Genomic DNA, 27,895 nt, shown 5'->3' on the forward strand with positions numbered 1-27,895 from the left:
CGATTTTGGTTTATTTTTATTACAGCATGGTCCCTCACAGCCCCCAGGCTAACGTATAGCCCAAAAAAGCCAGCATAGGATTCAACGAATCATTGACTGTGCAGCCGCTGCAGCTGAAAAGTACCCTCCCCTTTCTGGAGCTGTGTTGAGCCGGCGCAGGGCTGGTAAGAGCTGCTGCCCTCTTGCGGAAATGCAGACTACAGCTGCTTACAAGTAATCCACCGTCAGCACAGACAGCGCTGTATTACCTCACCTCCAAAAAGCTTAACTTTTTGGTGTAAGCACTCAAATTCTGGAAGCCTAGCACCTCAGGGCCTTTTGTTCACATTCACCACACCATTATGTCCCACAGAATACTGGAACTCTGGGCACAATATAAAATTCTCGTTTCCAGAGTCATCAGAAACTGCGGATGCCATTTCGGTTTATGAAGTGGACTTGGTTAACGCCACATTATGGAAAGAGCACCGGATTAACTTTAAAGGTCCAGGTGCTAGCTCATGTTCTGCCATTCCTTATCACAACTCTGTTAGACTGATAGAACGCTCTGGAGTTTGGAGATGCAATCCTCTGGGAGAGTGGTCTATCGCATACGTGCGCGACTTCCAGCTGCTCACCACAGCAAATGGCTGTCTATTCTGTTCTAGACGAGGGGACCCCCAGGCTTCTAACAAAGGGAACCAGACAGCTGGAGGTGTCGTTCATTTGTGTCTCCAGCCTCAGATACACCCACGGGCAGAGAGTCTTCTCTTCCTTCCCCAGGAACTGTGGCAGACCGATCAGAGACAGATTGCCCCGGTATCTGAAAACACTTAAGTTTTCCAGGCAGGTTTTGCCACTCTTGCTGAGAACACAAAGCTCTGGGACTGATGAGTCACTGAGAGAGATTTCTCACTGTGTCTCAACATCATCTGCTCACTGTTGCCACTGCAGGACTTTATAGAGGAGGGGGCAGCTAAGGACACCACACGGTTCACTTAAGCACTAGGCAGGTGTTCACCCCAACTTGATAAAAGGGTTTAGAATAAAACTACAGTTGGTAGCTGAGTAAGGCACGTAACTTTCATTTTAAAAACCCGTTTCCTCGTACTTAACTTTTTCCCAAAAAATCATTTTTCCCTTCAGAATTGCTTTGCCAAATTTTTCTTGTAGTCTACAAATGGCATAGTTTAGTCTGGAGAACTATTTTCTGTTGTTTATAGATTAAGCTAACTTTCCCTCAGTAGGGTTAACAATTAGAAAATCTTAAAAGCACACAATGCTTTGTTGACCTCAGAAATTTGAAAATAAAACCGCTCAGTGAGATATTTATTACATTGGTCTGAAAACATTTTTTCACTTACATGAAATCTCACAAACTGAAGTGACAGTCAATTGTAAGCAATAAATGTTTACTGAGTCATTTAGTTAGCCTGACCTTTGAAGATAATTTTTCTCTTCCCAGGTATTTTTAAGCTGACTGAAATATTTCCTTTTTTAAATGATGCAATCACAGAAAGAGTCCATGTTAAAACCTCACTTTAACTGGTCCTTTAGTTAGGTCTTATCGCTGGTACAAAAAGGCATATAATAAAAGTTTATTAATAAAAGCAGCCTGCTATGAGTGCCTACCACGGATCGGGCGCTGTCTAGTTAGAAAAAGAGTACTAGTACTAGACACTGTCTAGTACACAAAATCTCTGGTACTTCTAACCTTAAAAGGAACCTAGGCAAACAGACTCAAATTTGTTAAAAGACTAAACAGGGTCCTACAGTTACTGGCAGAACCAGAACTAGAACACAGGTCTACCTAGTTCTTCCCTGATTGAGCCTCTTCCTCTTCATCTCCTAAAAGTTGCCTTGAATTGAGAGAAATGGAAGGTCTCCACGATGCCACACCCTGGTCCTTAACCAGCATGTTTTCTTTATATTCTGGACATTTAAGATTTTATTTAAAGCAAGTTTTGGCTTGTTTCAATATGTATTTCATTTTCTATTTATCATCCTCTATCATTCATTGCGGATTGGTTTGAAACAACGCCATACAACACTTGTAGTAACTCTCAAGCTTGGATCAAAATACAGTATGTTGGAGATCTATTACTGTGGAAAGTGCTTGAAAGGGTAGAAAGGGTAGTCTGAAGACAGAGGATATAAAAATTGAGCCATGTCCCTATAACACGGGGCGGCTGGTTCACAACAGTGGTTATGATGTTCAAAACTTGTAAATCAAAGACATGCATTATTATATATTATAGAGCCACTTGATACTGCTTTTCTGATTAGAAGATACACAGTCACTTTAGGTAACTTCCATTTAATTTAACATTTATTTTCATTTTATATCCAGATGTCACATTTTCTACATTAAAATATAATCATGCTGACTCCCCCCACCCGCTATACCCTCAGAGAAAAAAGTGAAGAACTTTACACAACTGGAAAGATGGAATGCACAGAGAAGTTGCCATTGCACCAAGTAACAAAGAACACGAAGAGACCGAACAGTAGACATGGCAGAAGTGCATAGAAGACAGCTCAGGACTCACAGCAAGAAGAAGCGGCAATTAAAAGGAGAGAGCTTTTAAATGCTATCACTTGTGCCACAAGATTACCCCAAAAAGGCAGAGATGGGTCAGAAAACAGGATCAAATAGGGGATCTTCCAAAGGCTGCTCTCTAACAGAGTTTAAAATATCCATACACAGAAGAGCTTTCTCCTCCCCACCTTGCCCTCAGCATCTGGCAAACACTTGAGAAACTTAAACCACTGTTAGCATGTCAGAATGTAGAATGGACGTGGGTTTTTCTTTCTTCTTTTATTGTACTCCAACTCTTTCCAAGCAACAGTTCTATTAGTTATTTTAATTATGATTCCTCTGCAGGGAAACCCAGTAAGGATCATTAAGACAAGGCATCTCACTAGTATCAGATCAATGCCAGCTGTGCAAAAGCTGCAGGATTCTGTGTTACTCAGAGGGACGGAGAACAGTAAGACACAGGAGTCCCGGAGTCGTAAGGACTAAAGAGAAAAAGGAAACTCCTTTTCTAGTCATTAAATAGGAAAGAGCAGGTGGACAGTAAAAACCATCTGCTTAGAGCAGCTGCACAGACCTACGGGCACAGCAACAATCCAAAAACAAATGCTCAGGGAAGAGGCCCTCGGCTCTTCAGAAAGGAGGCTTCTTTTAGACCTGATCCTGGCTCTAAATTGGAGATCAAAGCATTATTACTTCAGACAGTGATACTCTTGAGGGGACTGAGAGGTAAGGTCAAGGAGATCCATATAATGAAGACATTATTAGGCAACTAACTACACCACTATGTACAAATACACACATCTGTAGGAAAACTTCACCTCCATCCCTGCAGCTACTTTAAAAAGAGCACTGATGATCCAGGTTTTCAGAACAGGGGATATTTTAAAGTCTGTCAGAAGTTTAAAACATTGCAACACTGGCACAATATGTTACCTATTTTTTGTTTTTAATTACAGGGAAACAAGGTAAACTCCAACACAAAGATGGGGGAACAGGGGAGTGCAAAAGGAATAAAGAAAACAGAACCAGTATTTCAAAAGTGTATCGAGCCAGCGATGAAAGAGCAGCTAATGCTTCGCAGAGTCTCGAGGGTAAAATTCACTCAGGGTGCTCTGAGGGATCCTCTTCAACATTTCTTTGGGGAAGATTCGGAGCAGTTGCCAGCCAATGTCCAAAGTCTCATAAACAGTGCGGTTTTCATAAGGACCTTAGACAAAATTGAAATTGAATGAATATAGGCAAACTACTTCCAACTTATCAGTGTTATTATTTATTCCACTATATGACAACTGTGAGCGTCAAGTATTACCAAAAAAAAAAAAAAAAAAAAGTGACAAAGCAGTTAGGTCTCCTAACACTGGATGCAACCAAATGTGTAAGTGAGGGTACAAGAGAGTAAGTACCATTAGGAATCAGAGAAAAGGGAGAGGCCTGCAGACTAGAGGCAGTGGGCAATCTAGCGCGTGTGGGACAACTCTGTGGACAACTGGGTAGGATCTAAATACCTGGAGCAATGCAAACTAGAACCAGTGTTTTGTCTATGGATTATTGAGAAAGGCAGTTTTTCCAGGAACAGAGGATGAATGTGAGGGAGGGTAGTACAGACACTTAGAAAACCTTAAATGTCAACTGAACACCTTGAATAGGTCGGCTGTTTTCGAAGTTGTTATTAATTATTTTTAGTAGTAGAGTCATTCTTATCCTGCAAATAAATTCCATTTCTTAACTAAGGAATCAGAGTGGCTGGAGTTCTTGGTTCTTTTCTCCACCAGAGAATTTCATTTTTTATTTCTTTAAGGTATTATGGTTCTGCAGTAAAAAAAAAATTATACATATTTTGGGGGGGTTTAATGTTAATAAGAAATGCATCAAATAAATAGGAGAGTGTAGTGTGCATGATGCATTATTCCAAAGTTAACACATCCGTGTTGAGTACCCCTGAGGTCAGAAGTAGTGGCAAGGAAGAGACCAATCAAAACAGTTTGAAAATTGTACATGTGCCTATGGAATGAAAACCATTACAGCCTTTTTACTAGAGGGACAATCAAAATTAGTAATAAATTTATTCTGGCAACTATCAGAGGGACATAGGGAGTCAGGAAAAGTAATGAAAAAGCTGGCACTAATGACCAGGATGATGGGACAAGGGTTTGGATTAGGCCTTAAGACTCAAAGATGGTCAGAAATCAGTAGCTTTCCACATCATCCAAGAACTTGTGCAGATATACAATCTCTGGCCCCATCCAGTCCTACAGAATCTGCAATTTACCAAGATCTCCAGTTGATTCAAAAGCATATTAAAATTTGAGAAACACTGAACTAAGATACTATAATAGAAATGAAACCAGAATAGGATATTTTAAATAAGAACAACAGAAATTATTACATATTTGTTTACTGGAGAATAAATTTATAAAGTTACGAATAATACCCAATTACTGAGCTTGGCAATACTCATGCAAGAGGTAGACAAACTGAAAAGGGAACTGCTAGGCAGGTAGTCAGCTTAAAAAAAAAAACTTTGGGTTCTGACCATGCTGAGCCTGAGATGGCAGCATAAACAAAGGTATCCTCCTAGTTAGCAGTGTGGGATTAGAGCTTCAGAAAGAGGATACGGATCACACATAGCAATTTAGTTAACAGCAAAGGAAAAAAGTCAAAGCTGGGGGAGGAAGGGGGAAGCACAAAAAGAACAGGGAGCTAGGCCTTTGATAACATAAACAATGAAGGAGCACAAAGATACAAAATCAGAAAAGGAGATGAAAATCGGTGAATCACAAAAGCCCCAAACTCCCAAAACATGAGGAGATCACTGCAGAGAGGTGAGGAGGAAGGAGAACCAGCAATGGAGGCGGCAGAGCAGAAGACCAAGCGTAAGGAAGGAAAAAATTCAGATGGGAGCTAAATGGATAATGCACTTGAAGGCAGAGAGGAAGATGCCAGACGGCTAAGTGCAAAAGACATGACAGGAACTTGAAAGAACCTCTTCTCTAATCAGAAGGAAAATCATGTAGAGATCAATGCAAATTCTCTCAAAATGGGAAAGATGTCTTCAAAACTATGTATGAGCTTGTTTATGTTTGTAAGAAAATACTCATCTTACCCTGAGCAATGAAGTTCCTCTCAAACTTCTGCAGAAATTCCAAGTAAAGAAGATCATCTGAGGTTAGGGCTTCTTCTCCAACAACAGCTTTCATGGCTTGTACATCCTTACCAATGGCATAACATGCATACTGAAGAGAAAAAAAATATTTATATGAATACAGATTTTATAAATGTTAAAAGTAATCTGGGCTATAAATTGAGTATTTCTGTAGCTATCTTCGTAAGAGACCACAGAAGAAATTTCATACTATTTACAAATACAATTCACATGAAGTTAATATGTAAGTATCAGAAAGATTTTATTATAAAGTAGTCTTATTGAGAAAGAGTCTTCAGGCATGCAGTCCGCAGACACTAACACTCCAGAAAATACACTTCCTTAATACATCAATGAGCTTACATTTTATAGAGCAAGTCAAAGTCAGAACTCATACCACAGAGAAATCCATCTCGAAGTTCAAGTAAATATTTGTGGTATGAGTAGGTTTACCATTTCTACTTTAAGGTCAAAGGTATTCTTATTTGTGCTTGGTGTACAATCTCATACAACTACAGAAACCAAGGATTATGGGGCGCCTGGGTGGCTCAGTCGGTTAAGTGTCTGCCTTCGGCTCAGGTCATGATCCCAAGGAAGGTCCTGGGATCGAGCCCCGCATCGGGCTCCCTGCTCAGCGGGGAACCTGCTTTCCCCCTCCCTCTGGCCCTTCCTGCTGCTTGTACTCTCTCGCTCTCCCTGTCAAATAAATAAAACCTAAAAACAAAACAAAACAAAAAAACAGCTACAGAAACCCAGGATTTCATAGAATATATAAAGCTGTACCCCTTAGTGTTCTGATGACTGCTTAATTTCTTTTTTTTTTTTTGTTTTATTTTATTTTATTTTTTTTATTAATAATGATTTTTTATTATATTATGTTAGTCCCCATACAGTACATCCCCAGTTTTCGATGTAAGGCTCGATGATTCATTAGTTGTGTATAACACCCAGTGCACCATGCAATATGTGCCCTCCTTACTACCCATCACCGGTCTATCCCATTCCCCCACCCCCCTCCCCTCTGTAGCCCTCAGTTTGTTTCTCATAGTCCATAGTCTCTCATGTTTCATTCCCCCTTCTGATTACCCCCCCTTTCTTTATCCCTTTCTTCCCCTACTGATCATTCTAGTTCTTATGTTCCATAGATGAGAGAAATCATATGATAGTTGTCTTTCTCTGCTTGACTTATTTCACTAAGCATTATCTCCTCCAGTGCCGTGATGACTGCTTAATTTCTTAAGTAAGAAATTAGAGTATCTTTTTAGGAATATTCTGTAATTATTACGGTTACTAATAAAAACCTAAAATGGCCTTATAGCTGGCTTATTTGTTTGTTTTTAATTTAGAAACTATCTTGTATAGCATTAGATGTGGGTTTCAAGCATATGATTTTTAATCTTGGTTATCAGCATCTATCCTTATAAAAAGAGAAGACTGTCTGGTTCCAATGCATGATTGTATCTTCCATATGTAACCTATACTAAAATTCTACTTGGATGGGGGATAAGTACAGTGATATGGGAGAAAGACAAGAGGTGTAACAGCAGAAAGAATGGACCAAGAAAGGTGTTCATTTCTTTAAACACCATCCTTAAGAGGATATACATACCAGCTGGTTCGATACATCGGCGTGATCCTTTCTGGTCATACCTTCTCCAATAGCAGACTTCATTAACCGTGATAATGAGGGCAGCACATTAATAGGTGGGTAAATCTTGCATAGAACATGAGGGAAAAAATATTATTTAAGTACAAAATTCAAGATTTACCAGTAGTAAAGAAGCATTTTGAAACTCACTCTCCCTTAAATTACATTAAACTTCTATTTATTTCTTAAAGGAGTTATAATATCTTCTCCTAGTTAGAAAATGAAGTGAGACTTTATGGCACAGTATTTCTCTTGAGAATCAAACTCAGAAAGTGAACTCTACAAAAAACAGTACAAGGTGATACTGAAAAACTAGATTTTCAACATTTGCCTATAGTATCAAATCTAAATAGCCTCTAAGCTCTGACTGATATAATCACATACCAAATAAAAAATTTAACAGTAAGTAATTTCACCTAAAAGTTGATATTAGAAGCCAGCATCTGTTACGGAACCATCAATCTTTTTTTGATTATTCCAGTCATTTAAAAAAAATGGTATCTTGTCATTTAAGGACATGGATGGGCCTTGAGGGGATTATGCTAAGTGACATAAGTCAGACAGAAAAAGATAAATACTATTATAATCTCACTTCTATGTGGAACCTAAAAAACCAAAAACCTATGAGCTTATGGATAGAGAGAGTAGACTGGTGCCTGCCTGAGACAGGGATGGGCAAAATGGGTGAAGGGGGTCAAAATGTACAAACTTCCAGTTACAAAATGAATTAAGTCATAAAGATGTAATCCAGAGCATGGTCACTATAATATAATACTGTACTGCATATTTGAAAGTGGCTAGGTGAGTGGACTTAGAAGTTCTCATCACAAGGGAAAAGTATTTATTTTTTAATTATATGTATTGATGGATGTTAACTGGACTTACGGTGATCATTTTGCAATATATATCAGTATAAATCATTACTTTGTATACATAAAGCTAATATAATGTAATGTCAATTATACATTAGTAAAAGAATAGAAAAAATGTATTTTTGTATTAATAATAAGATTAGTAGAGATTATGGAATAGAATACCCCCCAAAATTCTTTGAGACCAATGACTCCATTTTAAGGCACAATAAAGAAATGTGGAAACTTAAATCTTAATCCTGGCACTCTTATGCACAACAGGATCTTGGTACACAGAGATGACAATCATATAACCAAATGAAAAACAAGTTGATATTTTCTAACAAAATAATTCCTAAGAGCAAAGTCAAAGTCACTAATCACTGAAGAGTAACTGAAGAGTAGACTTGTAAGCTTTAGAGCATTGCTTAAATGTCAAATACCTGTCTATTGTGCAGCTGTCTGTCCACGTAGATCTGCCCCTCTGTAATATATCCAGTCAAGTCAGGGATGGGGTGAGTGATATCTACCAGAGCAAGAGGTCTGACATTAGTTAAAGTGTCCACATCATATAAACAAATCACAGGAAGTCAGTGTACCTTACCTATAGCATTATATAAAACAGTGCTCTTTAAAGTGATTTTCTGTGATGACAGAAAAGTTCTGTATCTGTGCTGTCCAATACGGTAGCCAAGAGCCAAATGTGGCTTGAAATCGAGTACTTGAAATGTGGCTACTGTAAGTGAAAAACTTTATTTCAAGTTTTATCTAATTTTAATGAACTTTAGAATTTAAATAGCCAAATGCGATTATCATACTGGATGGTTTTATTTACTGAGTTGCAGCACAGTTAGACATGCATTGGCACATAAGGTAAATAAGCTGCATTCAGAAAAAGTACTGTTTTTCCTAGTTTTTTCTCCCCAAAATAAATAAAACTCCATTTTAAACACGAAGTTCCCTGGAAGAGGTTTGCCAATTTAACATATACTGAGAGAACATTCTTAGTTCATAAGGTATTCAGATGGATACACACCATTTCAACATGGAAAATATAGTAATGATAAGCAAAACACCACTACGCAGCCAGCACCAAGACAGTTCGACAAAGCAAGACATTTCTAAGTTGGTTAAATTACATAAAGTTTATAGGTACTTTCTTTGAACAAATAAATCATTTTCATGTCAGAGACAGTACAGTGTGAATTATGAATTCAGACTGCCCGGGTTCTAAAACTATCACTTCTTAACCTCAATAGATTACTTTACCTCCCTGTGCCTCAGAATACAGCATTTACCTCAAAGCTGCTGTGAGGATCAAATATTTATAAAGCACTGAAAGCTACTGCTCAATTATAGTGCGTTATTACTGTTTCTGAAAATACCCTGTAAAAGTACTTTTTAAACACAGATTAGGACCAAAAAGCAGTAATAGAAGAGGACTACTGACTTGTTTCACCCCCGAGCATACACTCAAACAGGTACTGCACTATGTACTGGCATATGCAAAGTCAAACAGTCATCTTTAAGCAGCCTCTGGTGATCACTCTGCCCTCAAGTCTTATGGCATTTAAACTATTTGCGTTCTTCATTTGGCACTTAAGCTACCTTAACTTATTGGTGGATGTACATAAAAAATACCCAACTCAATCCAAAAGATAGAGTAACTTACATTAGAGAGTGAATTTAAAAAAAAAGAATTTCTTTAGATCAGTGTCCCACAAATAGCAGACACTCAGTAGTAACCTAATAAATGAAAACTGAAAATTCTAATTACAAAGAAAATTGTTTTTCTTCTTCTACAAAAGGATGATTATTATGGGCAGTTTACAAATGAAAAATTTCATTTAGATACAAATCACCTAGTTAAGGTAAACTCTTAAAGGATAAACCCTCAAAAGAATTTCAACTCCAAAAGAAATGACACAGGGGGAGAAAGGCAAACCAAGAAACAGACTCTTAACTACAGAGAAGAAACTGAGGGCTGCTGGAAGGGAGGTGGGTGGGTGGATGGGTGAAATAGGGGATAAGGATTGGAATGCACTTGTGATGAGCACCAGGTATTGTGTGTAAGTGATGAATCACTAAATTCTACACCTGAAAATAATATTACACTGTATGTTAATTAGCTGGAATTTAAGTAAAAACTTGGAGGAAAAAAAAAAGAATTTCAACTCAAAAAGGGAAATGTTCTCAGAATCAAGTCCTTATATGATTACATCTGCTATAATCCAAAGACCAAAAACTTACCATCATTAGGCATGGTGAGAATAGGGATTTGAGTAATGGAGCCATTTCTACCTTCCACTCGACCAGCACGTTCATATATTGTGGCTAAATCTGTATACATGTAACCTGGGAAACCTCGTCGACCAGGAACCTCTTCCCTGGCTGCTGAAACCTGACAGCAAGTCAAGGAGTAGGATGTCACATACCAGAATATGAAAAGCAAAGCTTAGAATACGTTTGTTTGAACATACCCAATTACAAAGTTGGAAGTATCATCTTTTACTTTTAAATACTATCTCTGGAAGATGATTTAAAAATCTAGCAACACAAGGTCAGATTATTCTGCAAAAAAATGTTGACAATTGGGGACCAAAAGTTTTTGCTACAATTATATCACCATAATGCAAATCTTCAATTAGCTCACTAGAAAAAAAAATGTGCTTGCAATTTTATAAATCAAAGGAAGTTATTTTTAAAACCAAGAGAACATTCTTAGTTCACAAGATCTATTTCATGCCATGGATCTTGCCATCTTTATGTAAGTGAATGCTAAAAAGGTCAAAAGGGAAGGAAATACATCCCAGGAATCATTTGATGAAGTTTACATATTTAATTTAATCCTCACAACAATCCTATGAGGAAGGTAATGTTGTCAACCCCAATTTACGGTTGGGATCAAAGGTCAGTTAAATAATTTCCCAAGATCACAGTGCCAGGAGTCCATTCACTGTACAAAATAAGAATAGTTATAGTCTTTCTCTTGGAGATATGCACATTAAAATATAGCTGTAATATTAATCTATGACCACCAAGAACCCTAGAGCATTAAGCCCAACTTTTAGGTGCTACTTTGGCACCTCCAAAAGAGTATGCTGTAGCAGTGTTATTCAAAGTGTGGTCTGCAGACCAGCTTTTGTTAATGTGCAATGAGATAACACAGAAAGTACGATAAGCATTTAAAAACTCTAACGGCAATCTGACAGATTAATTTTATGTCTGTTGACTCTAGTGAAAAAAGAAAAATCCCAGGCTTGTAAGTTGTGTATCTTCTTTAAAATATGCACTTTTCTAATAATTCAGTTTAATTGTACTTCAGAAAATTACTGGTCTGTGATGGATGGGAAAAAAAGTTCTTCACTGAAAAAGCACTGCAGCAGAGTGAGGTATGGTGATGGATCTTAGGGACTTTTAAGAAGCTAGATATTTATATAGTATGTCTCTTCAGAAGTCATTTTTCCCCTTTTTACATGTTTAAAAGAGTAACTTACTCAAAATTTCAGTAACTTGTATTAGAATGAACACTCCAAACTTCTGGGTGGTAACTGCTAGGACCTTAACACTGTTCCTAAATAAACACCAAGTTTTCTGAAGGAAAAGTTTCTAAAAAGGGTGCTGTCAGAGTATGCTCTTCATATATTTAAATACTAACATTACTAAAAACGAAATTCTAAAGGTTAAAAATTGACAATCTGGACAAAGACAGAACATCCTGGGAGAGTAACTGAATAAAGAGCTCGCATCATTTGCTGCCTTTTAGAATCAAGTCTCAAATGCATACAGATGTGACGGTATGATAACTAGGCTAATAATTTAAATCTCATCCTATAATCATTTCAACGAGGTTGACAGAAAAAGAAGTTGCGTTTTTCTTTTTGATTAATTAAGGTACTCTACTAATATATGAGTGATGAAGCTTAAAAAACATGATTAAAGAAAAACAAAAAACTTGTACAGAGACACAATAACTCTGAAAAGTAACCCATTTTGAGAAAAAAGTTACCTCTCGAAGTGCTTCAGCATAAGAACTCATATCTGTTAGGATAACCAATACATGTTTCTCACATTGATAGGCCAGAAATTCAGCTGTAGTTAGAGCCAAGCGAGGAGTGATAATTCGCTCAATACTGAAATGGAACATTAAGTCCTTTGTTACTCCAATGAAAAGGCCAAAGACAAAATAACAATAATTCTGGAAATTACAGACTCCCTTCAAAAGTTTTAAATAAATTGAGGAAAGTTATTTGTTTTAAGTAAATAAATAAGTTTATTTTAATAAACAAAAAAGCAATTATTACTTTAGAAGTTAAGTAAGCATTATGTATCTTCATAATAAGAACTACTTAATGCTGTAAAGTTAGATTATTTTAGAAATGGGCCCACAACTTCTCAGAACTATATTTCTCTCAAAATTGAGTGAGAAACAGAGAAGGAGGGAGGGAAGAAACAGGGGAGCGGCTAGACTTCTCAGGTAAGAGGAAAAGATCATTTGCTGAGTATGGTCTGGGTACTAGGTCATTTATACGTATTACTTCATTTAAAATGCACAACAACAGCATGAGACAAGTATTATTTGTTATATTTTCTCAAAGAGAAAACTGAACTTCAGACCCTATGTGATTTGCCCAAAGCCAAATAACCAGCAAGAAGTACAGCTGAATTTAATTAAACACAGCTCTCCCATTCCTAGCCTCATGTTGCTTTCACTGTAACATTTTACTTCCCTTGTCTTAGGTAACATTTTTTATCTGAAGCCTGAGTGGACAGAAAGAAATAGCTCTATTTACTTACGTTGGGTCATTAGCCAAGTTCAAAAAGAGGCAGACATTGTCCATTGAGCCATTTTCCTCAAAGTCAGATTTGAAGAACCGGGCAGTTTCCATGTTTACCTAAATAGCAATGACTTCATCAGTGCTGGGAGAAGAAAAATTCTCAGTATTTCTGATGGAGGCTAATCTATGGATCTACACTGTTCCTTCTTTTGAAGTCAAGTACCCACAAAATTTCACAAAAGCCAACAGAGTAAACAGCTTGCTTTGGGCATAAAGAAAATTATTCTTAAATTTTGCAGTCAAATGTTAAATTTTAATCCTGAGTTTACCTAAAAATGCCAAGTTGCAACTTCTCTGCCTAGAGATAAATCCAATGACGTATGTGTTGTTTTCTACATTGTTCTAATAAAATAAACAATCTTTTATGTCATACCAAAACAGAAAAAAATTATACTTACACCCATAGCAGCAAATACAATTGCAAAATTTTCCTCACTGTAGTCCACTACATCTTTGGATTTCTTTACCAGACCAGCTTGGCGACAGATTTGAGCTGCAATCTGATGAGAAGTACAAAAGAACTAAGTTGAAATTTAAAATAACACTTCTACAACAAGTTTTATCCTAAACTTTTTGGAATTGCAATTATATAAATGAAATGATGTTCTAAAGGACTTTACCCAAAAAGCTACTTTGTACTTTTTGTAAAGATTTGTAAGAATAAGCAGGAAGATGAATATCCAGTATGGAAAAAGATTCAGTGTAGTCAGATTATATTAACAATAACAATGAGTATTGTTGAAATGGGTATTGGGTACAAGTAAGTATTGTTGAAAACCTTCTATTTGGCTTCTTATTAACACTGAAGCATTTAGAAATTCTCCCTTGTTAAATTTCACACCAAACAGATCCTAGCTCTCACCTCATTGTGTGGTAAGCCAGCAGCAGAGAAGATTGGAATTTTCTGCCCCCGAGCAATACTGTTCATGCCATCTATGGCCGAAATGCCAGTTTGAATCATCTCCTCTGGATAGATTCGACACTGAGGATTGATTGGCTGGCCTAATGCATTTCCAAAAGAGAAAATTTTAAGACATTAAGACTATAACATATAAGCCATTCTTTCTTCTCTTAGAAAATCAGTTATTTTTTAAAATCTGAAACTGTTTAAGAAACTTTCCCATTAGTCTTTTGTAGGCTCACAAAATATATGGTAGGAGAACAAGTTCCTAAAATGAAATAAAACTATAGAAAATAAGAGAAAAATCCTAATTTAGAAGCCATTTATATTTCAAAGCTATTTACATTTCAGATATACCACAGTGATATTTTATAATATCTTAAAATCTTTTACATAAAATTTTAAGAGGATTTCTAGAAAACAGAAATTTATTAAATAATAAAGCAATAAATATGGACCGCATTGGTTATCTACTTAAAGTATCACAAAAATCACTCTCTATTTGACAAAGATACAAAACAGAGGCTATTTTCTTCAAAACACAGAAACCCATTTATCATCCTACCCATAATGTCAAGGAAATCTTCAGCCAGTACAACAGGACCTCTGTCGATGGGTTTTCCTGATCCATTGAAGACCCGACCTGTGAAACAGTAACAAGATAGTACAGAGTGGACTAGGACTCAAACTGTCGTAATTTTAAAGGAAGACTCCATGGAAGTATGTTTAAAAGAAAACAGATCTCTGCTCAGAATGCATAACATCCATTTACCAAGCATATCCTCGGACACTGGTGTTCGGAGAATATCCCCAGTAAACTCACAGGACGTTTTCTTGGCATCTATACCTGATGTCCCTTCAAATACCTAGTGAGAAAGAGAAGGATTCAGAAGGGCAAAAGGAATTTAGATCATAAGTACTTAAGTATTATTTCTGTCTGTTCAACAGCCCATATAAAGTAGAATACATAAATGCATACTATTTTCAATATAACTAACAAAGAATTGTCCATGGTGATGACCCAAACTGCCAACCTCTAGACCAAGGATCGTGACTCTAGTCCAACTCCATCAAGCTAAGAATGTTTTTTACATTTTTAAAGGGCTTAAAAATAAATAAATAATAAATAAAGGGTTAAAAAAAAAAGAAAAGAAAAGAAAGGAAGAAGAAGAATATGCACCAGAGACCTTAGATGGCCCACAAGACCTAAAAAATTTACTATCTAGCCCTTTAGAGAAATCTTGCTGACAGTTGCTCTAGATTACTTTTCAGGGGAACACGTTATTTGAGAAAACTGGCCATTTCCCATAATTGGTAACATTAAAAACCAGGTATTACAGGAGACAATTTAAAGAAACAGACTCGTATCTTGTTTTGGTTTCATCCTATAAGTTATAAATTCTGCCTTTCATCTCTCTTCTTCCATGTGATCATCTGCTTTGTTTAAAAAAAAAAAGCCATTTACCAGTGTCAGTGGAGCTAACTGGGCTAGAATGGATATAGCAGGCTAACATTTGGCAAGACACAAGAAAAAATTTTTTCTCCCCGCAACCAGTAATCAATCTCTAAAGACAGACTTACTCAATGATCTCTGGAAAAGAAGAGGTGTTCCTTATGTTTTTGTTCAACTGGCTAGGTTTTGAAAGTGATGCTTACCTGCACCACTGCTTTGGAACCACTAACTTCTAGAACTTGCCCACTTCTCTTCGTGCCATCTGGTAATGTCAAGTGGACAATCTCAGCATATCTGGGAAACTATACCAGAAAAAATACAGGATCAATAACCAATATTTAAAAGCTCCCCAAATTACTCTATATGCTCTATCTCTATCATAGCATGTATGCATGTAAATCTCCCCACCTCCCCAAACCATACAGGTATATACTGAGAGTTTGTAACATCCTCAGGTAGTTTACGTCCTTTAAACACTTACACTGGCGCATATAATTTGGTAAACACAGTATAAGGTACAGAGAAAGGTCTTAAATCCATAAAACGGCAGCAATTAATTTTTTCTCCTGTGTATAGGTTTTAAACTGAGACTAAAGAAAGGCACAAAACTTACAATAACCACATTCCCACTACTCAGAACTGATGTATGCTTCTGGGCTGTGTGTGTACTCACCTGTATGCTTTGTGGGGAAGGGGATAAAATGCCAATTAAAAATACAGTAATCACTATTATAATAAGATAAATGCACCCCCCAAGTTCTCTTAACCAAGTATATATTCCTCTTTCACTTTTAGTATTTTAAAATACAGGTTTCCAAAAACAGATTTTAGTGTTTTATTTACATAAATACTAAATATATTATCCTGCAACTTTTCATTTTCTTCACTTGACCTTATGTTTTAGACCTGTTATGGTAATATTTACCTCATTTTATCAAAATAATCTATTGAAAAGAACATCACTACTCTGAGTAATGTGAAGGAAAATATCACTCAGTTAAAATATGGTGCACCACTGATTGTAAAACTCTTGATTATGAAGATGGTAACATGGTGAATAAATGGACATCTTAGAATTAATGTTAAAAGAAAACAAATGTAGTTAAAATGAAATGACACATTTTACTCCATAGTTCTCTAACAATGGGAGTTCAAAGCTGTTCCAAATGTATACTATGAGAAACATGCTACAAGAGCACTCTTGCACGCAGCTCCTCAGGCCAAGTGTGTTTTCCCTAAGGTAGCTGGTTACCAAGTGGTGGGCTACATACAGGCTGTGCCCATTCTGTAAATTTTCAAATTACTCTGCAAAGGAATTGTATTAATTTACAATCGCCCTAGCCATCTTTTCCCTACAGCTATGCCAATCTTACAGTACTGAATTTTTGCCATTTTGATAAAAATTAGCATCTTTCAAACTTACATTTTCCTAATACTAAACAACTTTTCATGTTCACTGACAATTCAGACTTTATTATCTACGACTGGCTTATATCTCTTCTTCACTTTTAAAATGGATCTGCTTTTTCTTTAACGTGTAGGAGCTTAAAAATTCTGGATATTAACCCTTTTGTAAATATGCACTTCCACTCTGTATCTTGCCTTTTAATTTTGTTTATGGTATCTTTTCATACAGATGTTTCAAAACTTAAGTAATAAAATAACTTGCCTTCCTTTATGATTTGTGCCTTTTTTATCTTGTTTAGGAAAACCTTCTAATTTAAATTCATACAAATGGTTTTCGATTTTGTCTTCTAATAGGTTCTTCAGGTTTAGACCTTTAATCCAATTGGCTTTGTTCGTGGTATGCAATTTTATTTTTCTCATTTTCATTCTTTTTCATATAGAATGCCAACTACCCCAGTAATATTTACTAACCAGCACAACATGCCCTCTATTGAGTTGTAATGCTGCTTTTATCATTTACCAACTCAAATATCCAGCATGACAAGAATTGGTTTCAGGATGCTTAATTTTGCTCCACTGATATAATTGCTTACACCTGCACCAAATCTTTAATCTTAATTACTCCATCTCTAACGGATTCTGTTGCCTGGGTGGAATCAATATATTCACCACTCAGAGTCTTTTTATTCACAAACATGGAATCTCCATTTATTTTAAGTCTTCCTTTATGTCTTTCAACAAAGTTTTATTTCTGATTTCTGTAGACTGATTCTTGTATCCAGCAACTCTGTGTTACATCATTGTTTCTAATAGTTTGCCCACTGAATGACTTGGTTTTAGTTACTTGTATCACCAAGAAATGACGACAGCTGTGCCTTCTCACTTTATACCCTTATTTCTTTTTTCCCACAGCACTGGTTAGGTTCTAAGTACAAAGATGGGTGGTGGTGGTAACAACCAGGCATCCTCATCTTGTTTCTGATTTAAATGAGAATGTTACCAGAGTCTCTTCTTAACTATGCTATTTGCTATAGGTTATGGTGGATATCTTTTAAGAGGTTAAAAGTTTGTTCTACTCTCTATTGCCAAGAGACCTTTCTTTTCTTTTCTTTTTAAGAAATGAGTAACTTTGGGGAGCCTGGGTAGCTCAGTCGTTAAGCGTCTGCCTTCGGCTCAGGGTGTGATCCTGGCATTCTGGGATCAAGCCCCACATCAGGCTCGTCCACTGGGAGCCTGCTTCTTCCTCTCCCACTCCCCCTGCTTGTGTTCCCTCTCTTGCTGGCTCTCTGTGTCAAATAAATAAACAAAATCTTAAAAAAAAAAAAAAAGAAAGAAATGAGTAACTTTATCAATTACTATTTCTTTATTTATCAAGAAGGCCATAAGCTCTTTCTAGTTTAATCCATAAATGAGCTGAATTAAGCTAAGTTACTGACATATTTCCTAACATCAAATCATCTTTGTAATACTGGGATAAATTCTACTTTGTCATAATTCTATTGATTTTTTTACATAATTATTTTTGCTAATCTCCAATACATGAGTGTACTTTTATTAAGAATTTTGGAATCTGTACTTATAAGTGAGGATAACTGTCTTTCTTCTTTTCTAGTACTACTGGTTTAGAAATTAAAAATATGCCAATTCCAGGAATGCCTGGGTGCCTCAGTTAAGCGCCTGCCTTCGGCTCAGGTCATGATCCCGGGGTCCTGGGATCAGAGTCCCGCGTCAGACTTCTTGCTCAGCGGGGAGTCTGCTTCTCCCTCTGCCTGCCACTTTCCCTGCTTGTGCTCACTCTTGTTCTCTGACAAATAAATAAAATCTTAAAAAAAAAAACCGTGCCAATTTCATAACATGAATTGAGTAACAGTCTCCACTTTCTACTCTGACAGTTTATCTGTTCCTTGACCCTTTAAGTTAAAAAGCCACACTAAATCTGGTGTTATAAAACCATTCCTACAACTACATATAATTTATTTACCAGTTTTTTCCTCAGCTGGAGCTCTACTCCAGGCAAACATTCAATGAAACTTTTTGAACATGCTTAAAGTTACTTCCTCAAAGATGTTTTCTCAAGTCCCTATCCTTACTGGCCCTCATAGCACCCCACACTTAGCCTTCATAACACTTACTAATTACGTATGTGTTTATCTGCATCATATTTGCTTCTCTACTACCTGGTGCTGCACTGGGGAGGACCCATTGTTCACCATCGTATCCTCCGTTCTGAGCTCAGTGCTTACCATAATTGAAACGTGAATATTTTGGGGGCACCTGGGTGGCTCAGTCGGTTAAATGTTGACTTCAGCTCAGATCATGATCTCAGGGTCCTGGAATTGAGCCCTGTGTTGGGCTCTGTTTGTCCCTCACCCTCTGCCCTTCCCCCTGCTCATGCTCTCTCTCCCTCTTCTCTCTCAAATAAATAAATAAAATCTTTATTAAAAAAAAAGAAATGCAAATATTTTTGTTTTCAATAACATATTTACTAACAAAAAAGTTTCATGTTTTTAAAATATGAGCCAAAAATATTATCTAATAAAGATTATAGAAAAAAAAAGTATTAAAAAAAAAGTGTCCTTGGGGCGCCTGGGTGGCGCAGTCGTTAAGTGTCTGCCTTCGGCTCAGGGCGTGATCCTGGAGTCCTGGGATCGAGCCCCACATCAGGCTCCTCTGCTGGGAGCCTGCTTCTTCCTCTCCCACTCCCCCTGCCTGTGTTCCCTCTCTCGCTGGCTGTCTCTCTCTCTGTCAAATAAATAAATAAAATCTTTAAAAAATAAAATAAAAAAAAATTTAAAAAAAAATTTAAAAAAAAAGTGTCCTATCTTTTCCTCAAAAATAGAAGTGTAGATTCCACTCTTTCACAAAACATTAATGGGCACCTGCCTAAACCTTGTACAAACTGAGTGCACTATATTGAGACTGTGAATCAAATTGTAGATTAGTATGAGACTGTGGCCCGGAGGTAAATGTTTAATCCTGAGGTTAATTTATATAGGTACCTTGTCATGCATAAAAATATAATCTAAGTGATAAAACTGAAGAGACAATCCATTTTGCTCTTTCTTTTATGAAATGTTTTTTATTTTCTGCTTCCAGAGGAGTCGCATGCCAAACATATTTCATATTTCCATCACTTTTCTCAACAAATAATTGTGTACCTTTCCCCCTAAACCCCCCCAACACCAACCAGTATATAATTACTGTTCTAGAGAGCATACTATATAAATTATTTTCTCTGAAGATATTTTGATCAGAGAGCTCAGGTAGGAGGCTTTCCCTAGGGTATTCAATTACGGTCTATATTCTATGTCACTTTTTGTATGATAACAGGAATGTGTTTATAATTCTTATGTATAGGTGTGGCTAAAAAACCAATATATAACTAAAGATCCTTACAACAAACTGAGTAAAAATTGTTCTTTGCTTTAGGGTTTTAATCACTGTTGAGATAATCTGTTCTTGTTTGTTAGCTGAATACCAGGGTCAGGGCCTCAAAGATAAAAGTAACTTTGTTTATTCACTCAAAGACCTTAGGTCTTTGAGTCAAAAAGACAAAAAAGAAAAAAAAAGACAAATACTATTAACAAATAATTATAACACATGGCAATCTATGATAAGAGCCATAAGACACCATAAGATCGTATAGCTTATACGATAACCTATAGGTTATAAAATACACTCATATCTTATTGTTTTCCCTCAGTAAGCCTATGAGGTAGGATTCACCAAAAAAAAAAAAAAAAAAAATTTTTTTTTTTCTTTTTTAATTTTGCAGATGAGGTATTCTAACAGAATCCATAGTAGATCCACTACTGGAATCCAGTCTTCTGACTTTTGATTTAAAACTCGTCTCCTATATAGCACTGACATTCAGACCAAAGAGTGGGTGAAAAATCATAACATAAAATGTAAAGTGTACCGAACAGGACTCAATGCCACGTTTTTACATAAATGGTTAAATGATGATCCCAGTGGTATTACCTTAACATGATCTAAGATCACTAGTGGACCATTGACTCCTGATACTGTCTTGTACGCTAGAAAGAAACATAGAAGAATCAGCTTTAGTCGAACAGGACAACAACCTATAATTATCTCTGTAGTATTACCAAAAAGGTCCTCTCTCTATGGCACCTATTATACTATGAAGCACTCAAACAGTCGCAAAATTTTTTTAACTGAATTTATAAAATAAACCTGTGCCTGTACAACTTTTCATAATCCACCTTCATCCAACCAAAAACATTTTGCATCATTATTTATTTTTTTTTAACATTTTGCATTCTTACTGTAAGTCACTTTAAGGACCCAGGATACAAAAACAAGGCACAGAGGAACAGAGTTCTTTCAAGAGTTCCCAGTTTTATATGGAGAAAGGGGAAGAGTTAAGGACTGTAACAGATGTGTACAGAGGGTTTGTGGGAGCAGAGGAAAAACCTAGCAGTAGTTCTTACCTAGAAGAGAAAGGGAAATGCTTTAAAGAGGTGGCACTTAGCAAAGTAGATAAGGGAAAGGAAAACCTCATCTTTAAACACAAGTGACAAAACTCGCAAAGGAAATCTGAGAAAATGTCATCTGTGAGGTAAAAAGCCATGATTAAATGATGTCATAAAAACTATAGGGAAAAGAGCTTTAGGAAGAGGGGAGTGGGCAATGGAACGAAAGGCCAGAGGTCAAATAAGAGCCTTAAAAAAAAAGTCAAATATTACCATCAGTTTAGAGGCTTCTATTTTCTACTGGAAATTATTCTCTAGGAATAAACTACCAGTCCATAAGGCAGTACTCAAATCCTTCATTTTACAAAGGAGGTAGCTATCCTACAAGCCTACCACACCTACAAACATGTCAAATGTATTGGTAATTAGGTATAAAACAGAATGCTCAGGAGACAGTAATTCTAACAATGTCAGAATTAACTAAATTTCATAATCACAACAACTGAAAAAAAATAAATGAAGAAAACTTACTACAAGGCATTGAATACGTTGTGAGAAACTGTCAACTAATTGAGAATTTTTCACTTGCTTGATTTCTTGTCTTGGGACAGGTATTTCTGGCACAAATGTAGACTCCCAAGAATGAGGAAACCATTTAATATATCTAGTCTGTCCACTCAAGGGGCTTAAGAACTTAAAAACAATTTTTTCAGCCAAGAAGCAAGTGTCCTGGTACAAATGCTGCGAGCAGAAAAGCACTATCAGGGGCACTTACTTGTCATTCATACTCATAGGACATTTAAACCTGATACCAAATATTTGCCTGAATATCTGTAATCATAATTACCTCAACAGAGGCTCCCAAATGACTTTGTTAACTTTAGATAATAAAAGGCAAGCCACAAATTAAAAAAGTTAAGTTACTTGAATGGTTGATAATATAAAAAAATTAATAATTGTTCCCTTTACAGAAAAATCTCAGCTGCCACACTCACTTTTATGAAAATCTTCCCATTGTATGAAAATAAACTAATACTCTTAAAAATAATTACCCCAAAAAATTTGTTCTCATTTTTAGTGTGTTCGAACATTCAACTTTTCAATGACTTTCTAAAATTGCTACGTGGAAATGCAGAGGGAGCTACATTTAAAACATGTTTTCTTCGAACCCAGTTTTTAAAAATATAGAAACAACATCTCAAAACCTTCACTTAAAACAGGGACAGGAGTAGGGTGTGGGCTGTTGAGGTTGGGGAGAGGCTCTAGTTTTAAGATTTAGAAGCAACTGTTCTGAATAAAATGCAATCAACAAAATCCTTCAGGTTCTGAAAATTCTCTCTACTTTTTCCAGCATGATTTTCACCTCCTTTATTTTAACCTCTACAATAAAGTTGCTTCAGAATCTCATGTTTAAATTCAAGCTCATCTAAAATTATGAAGTGTTGCCAGTCACAAGCAAAAGCATGACCAAGAAAAAGAAACACTAGTCATTGTTTTTGCTGGAAACAGTGAATCAAGCTGACTTCTATTAAGATTCTACTTCATCAAAAGCAGTCTCTAAATTTGCAACAATGTACATAGGCTTTAACAAGCCTATAAATAACCATTCAAATTAACTGATTAATAACACCACCACCAACATACATTTAATAAGTACTTGTCAGGAATTCTCACTTAATCTCCATAACAAATCTATGAGTTAACTAATATTCCAAGTTTTAGAAGAGAAAAATGACACTCAGAAATCAAGTAACTTGCCCAAGGATCTGAATTTATATAGTCTGGCTCCAAAGTCACTTGTTCTTTTAACTCTGTACTGTAGCTCAAATTCCAAAACTGAACTCGTTGTTTTTTGTGGTCTGGTGCACTCTTGTAATTATCTGCAAGGCTTACGTAGCTATACTACTCAAAATAATTTCACGCGTCTGCAACTTTAGTTATGAAAAAGTAAGCTATTTTTACTATTTAATGCACCGACAGTATTTCCCTTGTGTCTACATTTTGTCACTACTGCTAAACAATCTTTCTCTAATGGGAGTATAGCCACTGGAAGAGTTTTTAAGCAGAAAAGGGAGAATCTAATGGAGATGCTTACTTCAGCAGTTTCCCCTCACTGAAAAACACCAAAAAATGCAAGGACACTACTTCAGATACAAATCAGAACTTAAGCAACATGCTTGATTTAAATTAAACTGACATATAAAAACTGAACTAATAAATGTTATAACCCAAACCCAAATAAAAATATCACCAAACTCTACATTTGGAAAGTTTTTCACACTTAACACAGAACGTCTTCAGACAGGTTACCTCATTTCAGGTTCACAAAATGCTGGGAGGTAGGCAAGGCTGATATACTCACTCTACACTTAAAGAAACTAAGGCTCTGAGAAATCTGTTACTAAAGGGGAGAACCAGACTTAGAACTGGTTTTTTGTTTGTTTGGCTCCCCCCCTAATTCTAAGGTTGGTATTCTATGACCATATAATATTTCTGAACTTAGTCTCCAACATAACTAAAAAATATAGATGACACAGTTTCTCACATCTGGATTATAAACAGGTACTAGAAGACAGTTTATATAGCAACTACAGCTCTTTTCTATGGTAATAAAATTATTTTAAAAAATACAAGCAGAGAAAATGATATCAAACACTATTTAACTCTAAACAGTATTTATCCAGCCTTCCTCACCATTATCATTAACAGCCCAAAGCAGAGAGAACAGTTTCGAGTAAGGCGGCCAAAGACATTAAGCTGCTCTTCTAAAAAGTCAAAACCTATTCACAAGTTATACAAACATTTCTATTTACCAAAATAATGAACACTCTTCTTATGAAAATTTCCAAATAAATAAGAAGTTAGGTCCACAGAGGATATCCAGAACTTCATAGAACACTGACAAATGTTTACGTTACATGGTGAACACATTTTACAACCAAAATGTTACATCTTTGATTCTGAACTGTCAATCAGGCAATAAATATTTATGGAGTAATATTTCAAAACCAAAATCTACAAAGGTTTTAAGAAGCACATGTTTTGTCAGATGACATCCTCTTCCTCCTGCAGGATATGAGATTGTTCAACACTAGTAACACCACTTAATGATTGTGAAATTTTCAAAGAGAAAATTAAGACAGTAATTGCACAATAAGAGATCCAGTGCTCTAGCCTCCACCTTATTAGCAAAACAAAAACCCCAGCAATCATCTTCTATTGTGCAAGAATAGTAGAGACCCACACCCTAACAGGTGGGCAATGAGGGAGAGGTTCTAGAAAAAGTAGGCCTATGATTCCTTCACCTAACTTTTCATTGAGGCTACCTCTGCTTTATGAAATAAGAAACTTAAGGTTAGTTCTGATCTAAGGTCTCAAGAACAATGGAGATTATCTAATTCAAAATGTTCAGTGTCTAAAAGTTCAATATGTATTACTGACCTTTGCTTCAACTTTAAACAACAATTAAGTTTTCTTTCCTTGTGAATTTAGAAATTCAACTAAAGTGCTCAAGATTACTTTAAGGCTCCATATCTCATTTTCCATTTCTTGTTAACAGACCCAACATCGTGAAGTTGTTTTAAAACAGGATCCAATTTGTAGAGTGGTACTGCCATTATCAGTCCCATTCCTTCATTCAAAAGCACATATTAAATAACTATAGTACATGCCACCTAAGACTGTATAATCAATCTTTAGAAAAATTAAGAGGTTAATCAGTATTTATTCAGAAGCAATTAAAACTGTGGGGCTAGAATCAAGAATGTGGCAATATAAGCAAAGGAGGACATTCAAATTTAGTTAGCTGTAAGTCTAAGTACAGTATCATTTATGCTTTTTAGAATAACCCGGATACAGAAAAGCAACTCAACCAAGTGCCCCAACTCCCTACTCTGATTCCAGCCACATTAAAAATCTATTAAACTATTAGAACAAGGGGTTTAAATGCAACTTATAAAACAATTACAAGACACCTTCTATGTGTCAAGCACTGTGCTAGGCACTGAGGATACAAAAAGGATTCCTGAGGTTCAGTTTTAAGCATTATATTGCAACAACTTTGTCAGGAGGAATCTCATCTGGAATTCTTTAGCCATTGGCTAAGCACACAAAGAATACTGAAAAAGCATACTCATCTCCCTTAAGGGTTAACAATCATGGAATACTCTTGAAACCATTTTATTATTTCAGTTGATATTCTTCAAATTGACATAGAATGAATAATTATATGGAAACTGATTATCACACCCTTATAATCTTTTCCTAGAAGCACCACTAACGTCTACCTATCTACCCAAAGAAAAGCAAAGCATGCAAATGCAGTTCATAAAAAAGAATGTGAATTGTTAGGTATAAATTTATTGTCAAAATCTATGTAAGAATGCAACATCTGTTAATTTCCTGGAAACATCCACTTCAGCTTATATAAACCTCCAATAGGCATTCTCAGATAATTCATCTAATTCCCACTGTAAAGAGCACATCTCAGCAAACCATGGAATCAACTGTGTTTTCCTTCTTCCTCATACTGCAGTGCTGTCATATGACCTAGTGACAGATCAGGATAGGATTAGTCAGACTGGAGGGCGGCTAGACTGAAACCCTTCATCTGAAATTCTTTTTAACCAATGAGCCACCCACAAACAGGCATTCTGGCAACTAACCAGGGCAAACATAGACTCACCACCTGAGGAAACATCAGCTTTCCCAAGTTTTAAAAAGAGTCTATTTCCAGGGCTCATCCCCAATTCCAAAGGAAGCTGTGAAGAGATCTGGTTCTACACAATTGTATTGTTTAGTAATAAAAACATTTATTTTTGGAACTACTGCGTAGTCCACTTAAAGCCTCACTTATTAAGGCAGGTTTTTTTTTTGTTGTTGTTTTTTTAATAATCACAACACTTAAACATGCATATGATATATTTTGCACATAATACTATATAATATGGGCAAAGCTGCTTGGCTTCCCCAAGATAGCTTTGCACTTAATTGTGTTACATTTAACTCGTCAGTAAATGAAGACAATGGTAAAAAAGGACCAGCGAGAATTAAACGGAATTTTAGAGGCGCCTGCTGGCTCAGTCTGTTGAGCAGGCGACTCTTGATCTCAGGGTCTGAGTTCAAGCCTCGTGTTGGGCTCCACTCTGGGCGTGGAGCCTACTTAAAAAATAAAAATAAAAAAAGAAAGAGAATTTTAGTTTCTGCTCTGCCAATAATTGTTTAAAGTCTGGCAAGTCCTGTCCCTCCCAGAACCTTCAGTTTCCCACTGTAAAATGATAGGGTTAGACTTGATGACCTGCAGGGTACTTTGCAGCTTTAGCTTCTCTGATATCACGGTGTCCTCCTGTGGAGCAGCCCCTCCACAGAACATCCCCCTCTGGCTGCGGGCCTGACCTCCATCAACGAAAGGACAGACCACGTCAGCGATGGCACTACATAGTCTCCCACGGCAGGAACTCCTGACCAGCCCTGAATACCTACACTGGTGGGAGGAGATGGGAAGGGGCGTCCCTTCGACCCGTACATACCCAATTGAAGTCAGGGAATGATTAAGACTGAAGAGAAAAGAAGCAAGAACCCCAGTAGGCTCCAGTCTAGGGAAGTTGAAGAGGGCGGGGCAACAGCCAGGAGCCCACCAACCCCAGGAGAAAGTTCTCGTCAATGTTCTCGCCCTCCGCCCACCTGTGTTACGAAAACATCACGTACACTCAAATCTCCTTTTAGGGACAGACTAATGAGTAAGAGTAGGTGGGATGAAAGAGGGAAAAATACCACCACCGCCCCCCCTCCCCCCTCCCCCCGTTTAAGCAGGTGAATGGAGGCAAAAGACTGAGGAGCAAGACAGAATTCGTCTTGTTCTCTGATACTCACTGAGGCGAGGCTGGGAAAGGTAGTTCCGGCTAACTGCCAGCGCTTGCTCCCGAGATCCTACCACAGGCCCACTGGTGGGCACTGGTAGCTCGGGTGCGGCCCCATTCACGATACCCCGCATCGCCCGCAGCGCCATCTTGTCTCCTCTGTCCCGACTGGCCCCGCAGCCGCGCCGCGCAGGCGCAGATATAGCAGGGGTGGTCTGTGCTCCCGGCTCCGCCCACGCGCGCTGCGGAGCCCGGGCCTCGCCCCTCCCCCTTCGCAGCTCCCCTCCGGCAGCCTCGTGACTCGGGTTCCGCGTGGGCGGGGTTGAGCCCGCGCACTGCCGAGAGGAGCTGACCAGCGTGCTGCGAGGGAGGGTGCTGGGCCAGGGACGAAAAGGAAGCGTTAAGAGGGTCCAAGAGAGAAAGGCAAGACTTAAGAGAGAAAAAGAAGAAACAAGGAAAAAAGGATGCGCATGAAGGGAGGGAGGGGGAAGAAAGGAGAGCACTTACAAGAAAAGGTCGATTGCTGTCCATTTTCATGACACTGAATGAAGAAAACTCTGACAGTGCTGAAAAAGCACTTTGAAAAACAAAACAAAAACATTAAACTTATTCTAGTGATTAATATAGGGAACTATGTGCCATCACTTCTTGCACTTTACTATCTTCCTATCCAATTTATTCACTTATGTATCCATCCAAAAAACATATAGTAGACTATTTAGGGCGGTGTGAAGCACAAAGTGTAACATATTTCAATATTATTTTGGAGATAGAACTCATGCGAGAATGACTAGGTGTTTGTGGGAGGTGACAGTCCAGGCTTAGGGCCTGAGCGATTGAATT

The 27,895-nt window shown here is 37.1% G+C and overlaps 1 protein-coding gene across 1 annotated transcript; it reads right to left on the minus strand.

Annotated features, from left to right (window-relative positions):
• Positions 1–2,286: 2,286 nt before the first annotated feature.
• Positions 2,287–27,242, minus strand: ATP6V1B2 (ATPase H+ transporting V1 subunit B2). Its single transcript, XM_045793856.2, has 14 exons — positions 27,066–27,242; positions 20,740–20,795; positions 15,555–15,653; positions 14,671–14,764; positions 14,464–14,541; positions 13,860–13,999; positions 13,396–13,497; positions 12,957–13,054; positions 12,169–12,292; positions 10,410–10,560; positions 8,603–8,685; positions 7,270–7,374; positions 5,622–5,751; positions 2,287–3,725 (listed from the first exon to the last, which is right to left on the minus strand). Exons 1-14 carry the CDS (start codon positions 27,199–27,201, stop codon positions 3,586–3,588), a joined length of 1,536 nt encoding a protein of 511 aa, XP_045649812.1. The 5' UTR covers positions 27,202–27,242; the 3' UTR covers positions 2,287–3,585.
• Positions 27,243–27,895: the final 653 nt, after the last annotated feature.

Source organism: Ursus americanus, chromosome 13 (genome assembly GCF_024610735.1).
Source record: "Ursus americanus isolate L20-20 chromosome 13, mUrsAme1.1.p, whole genome shotgun sequence".
Lineage (NCBI taxonomy): Eukaryota > Metazoa > Chordata > Mammalia > Carnivora > Ursidae > Ursus > Ursus americanus.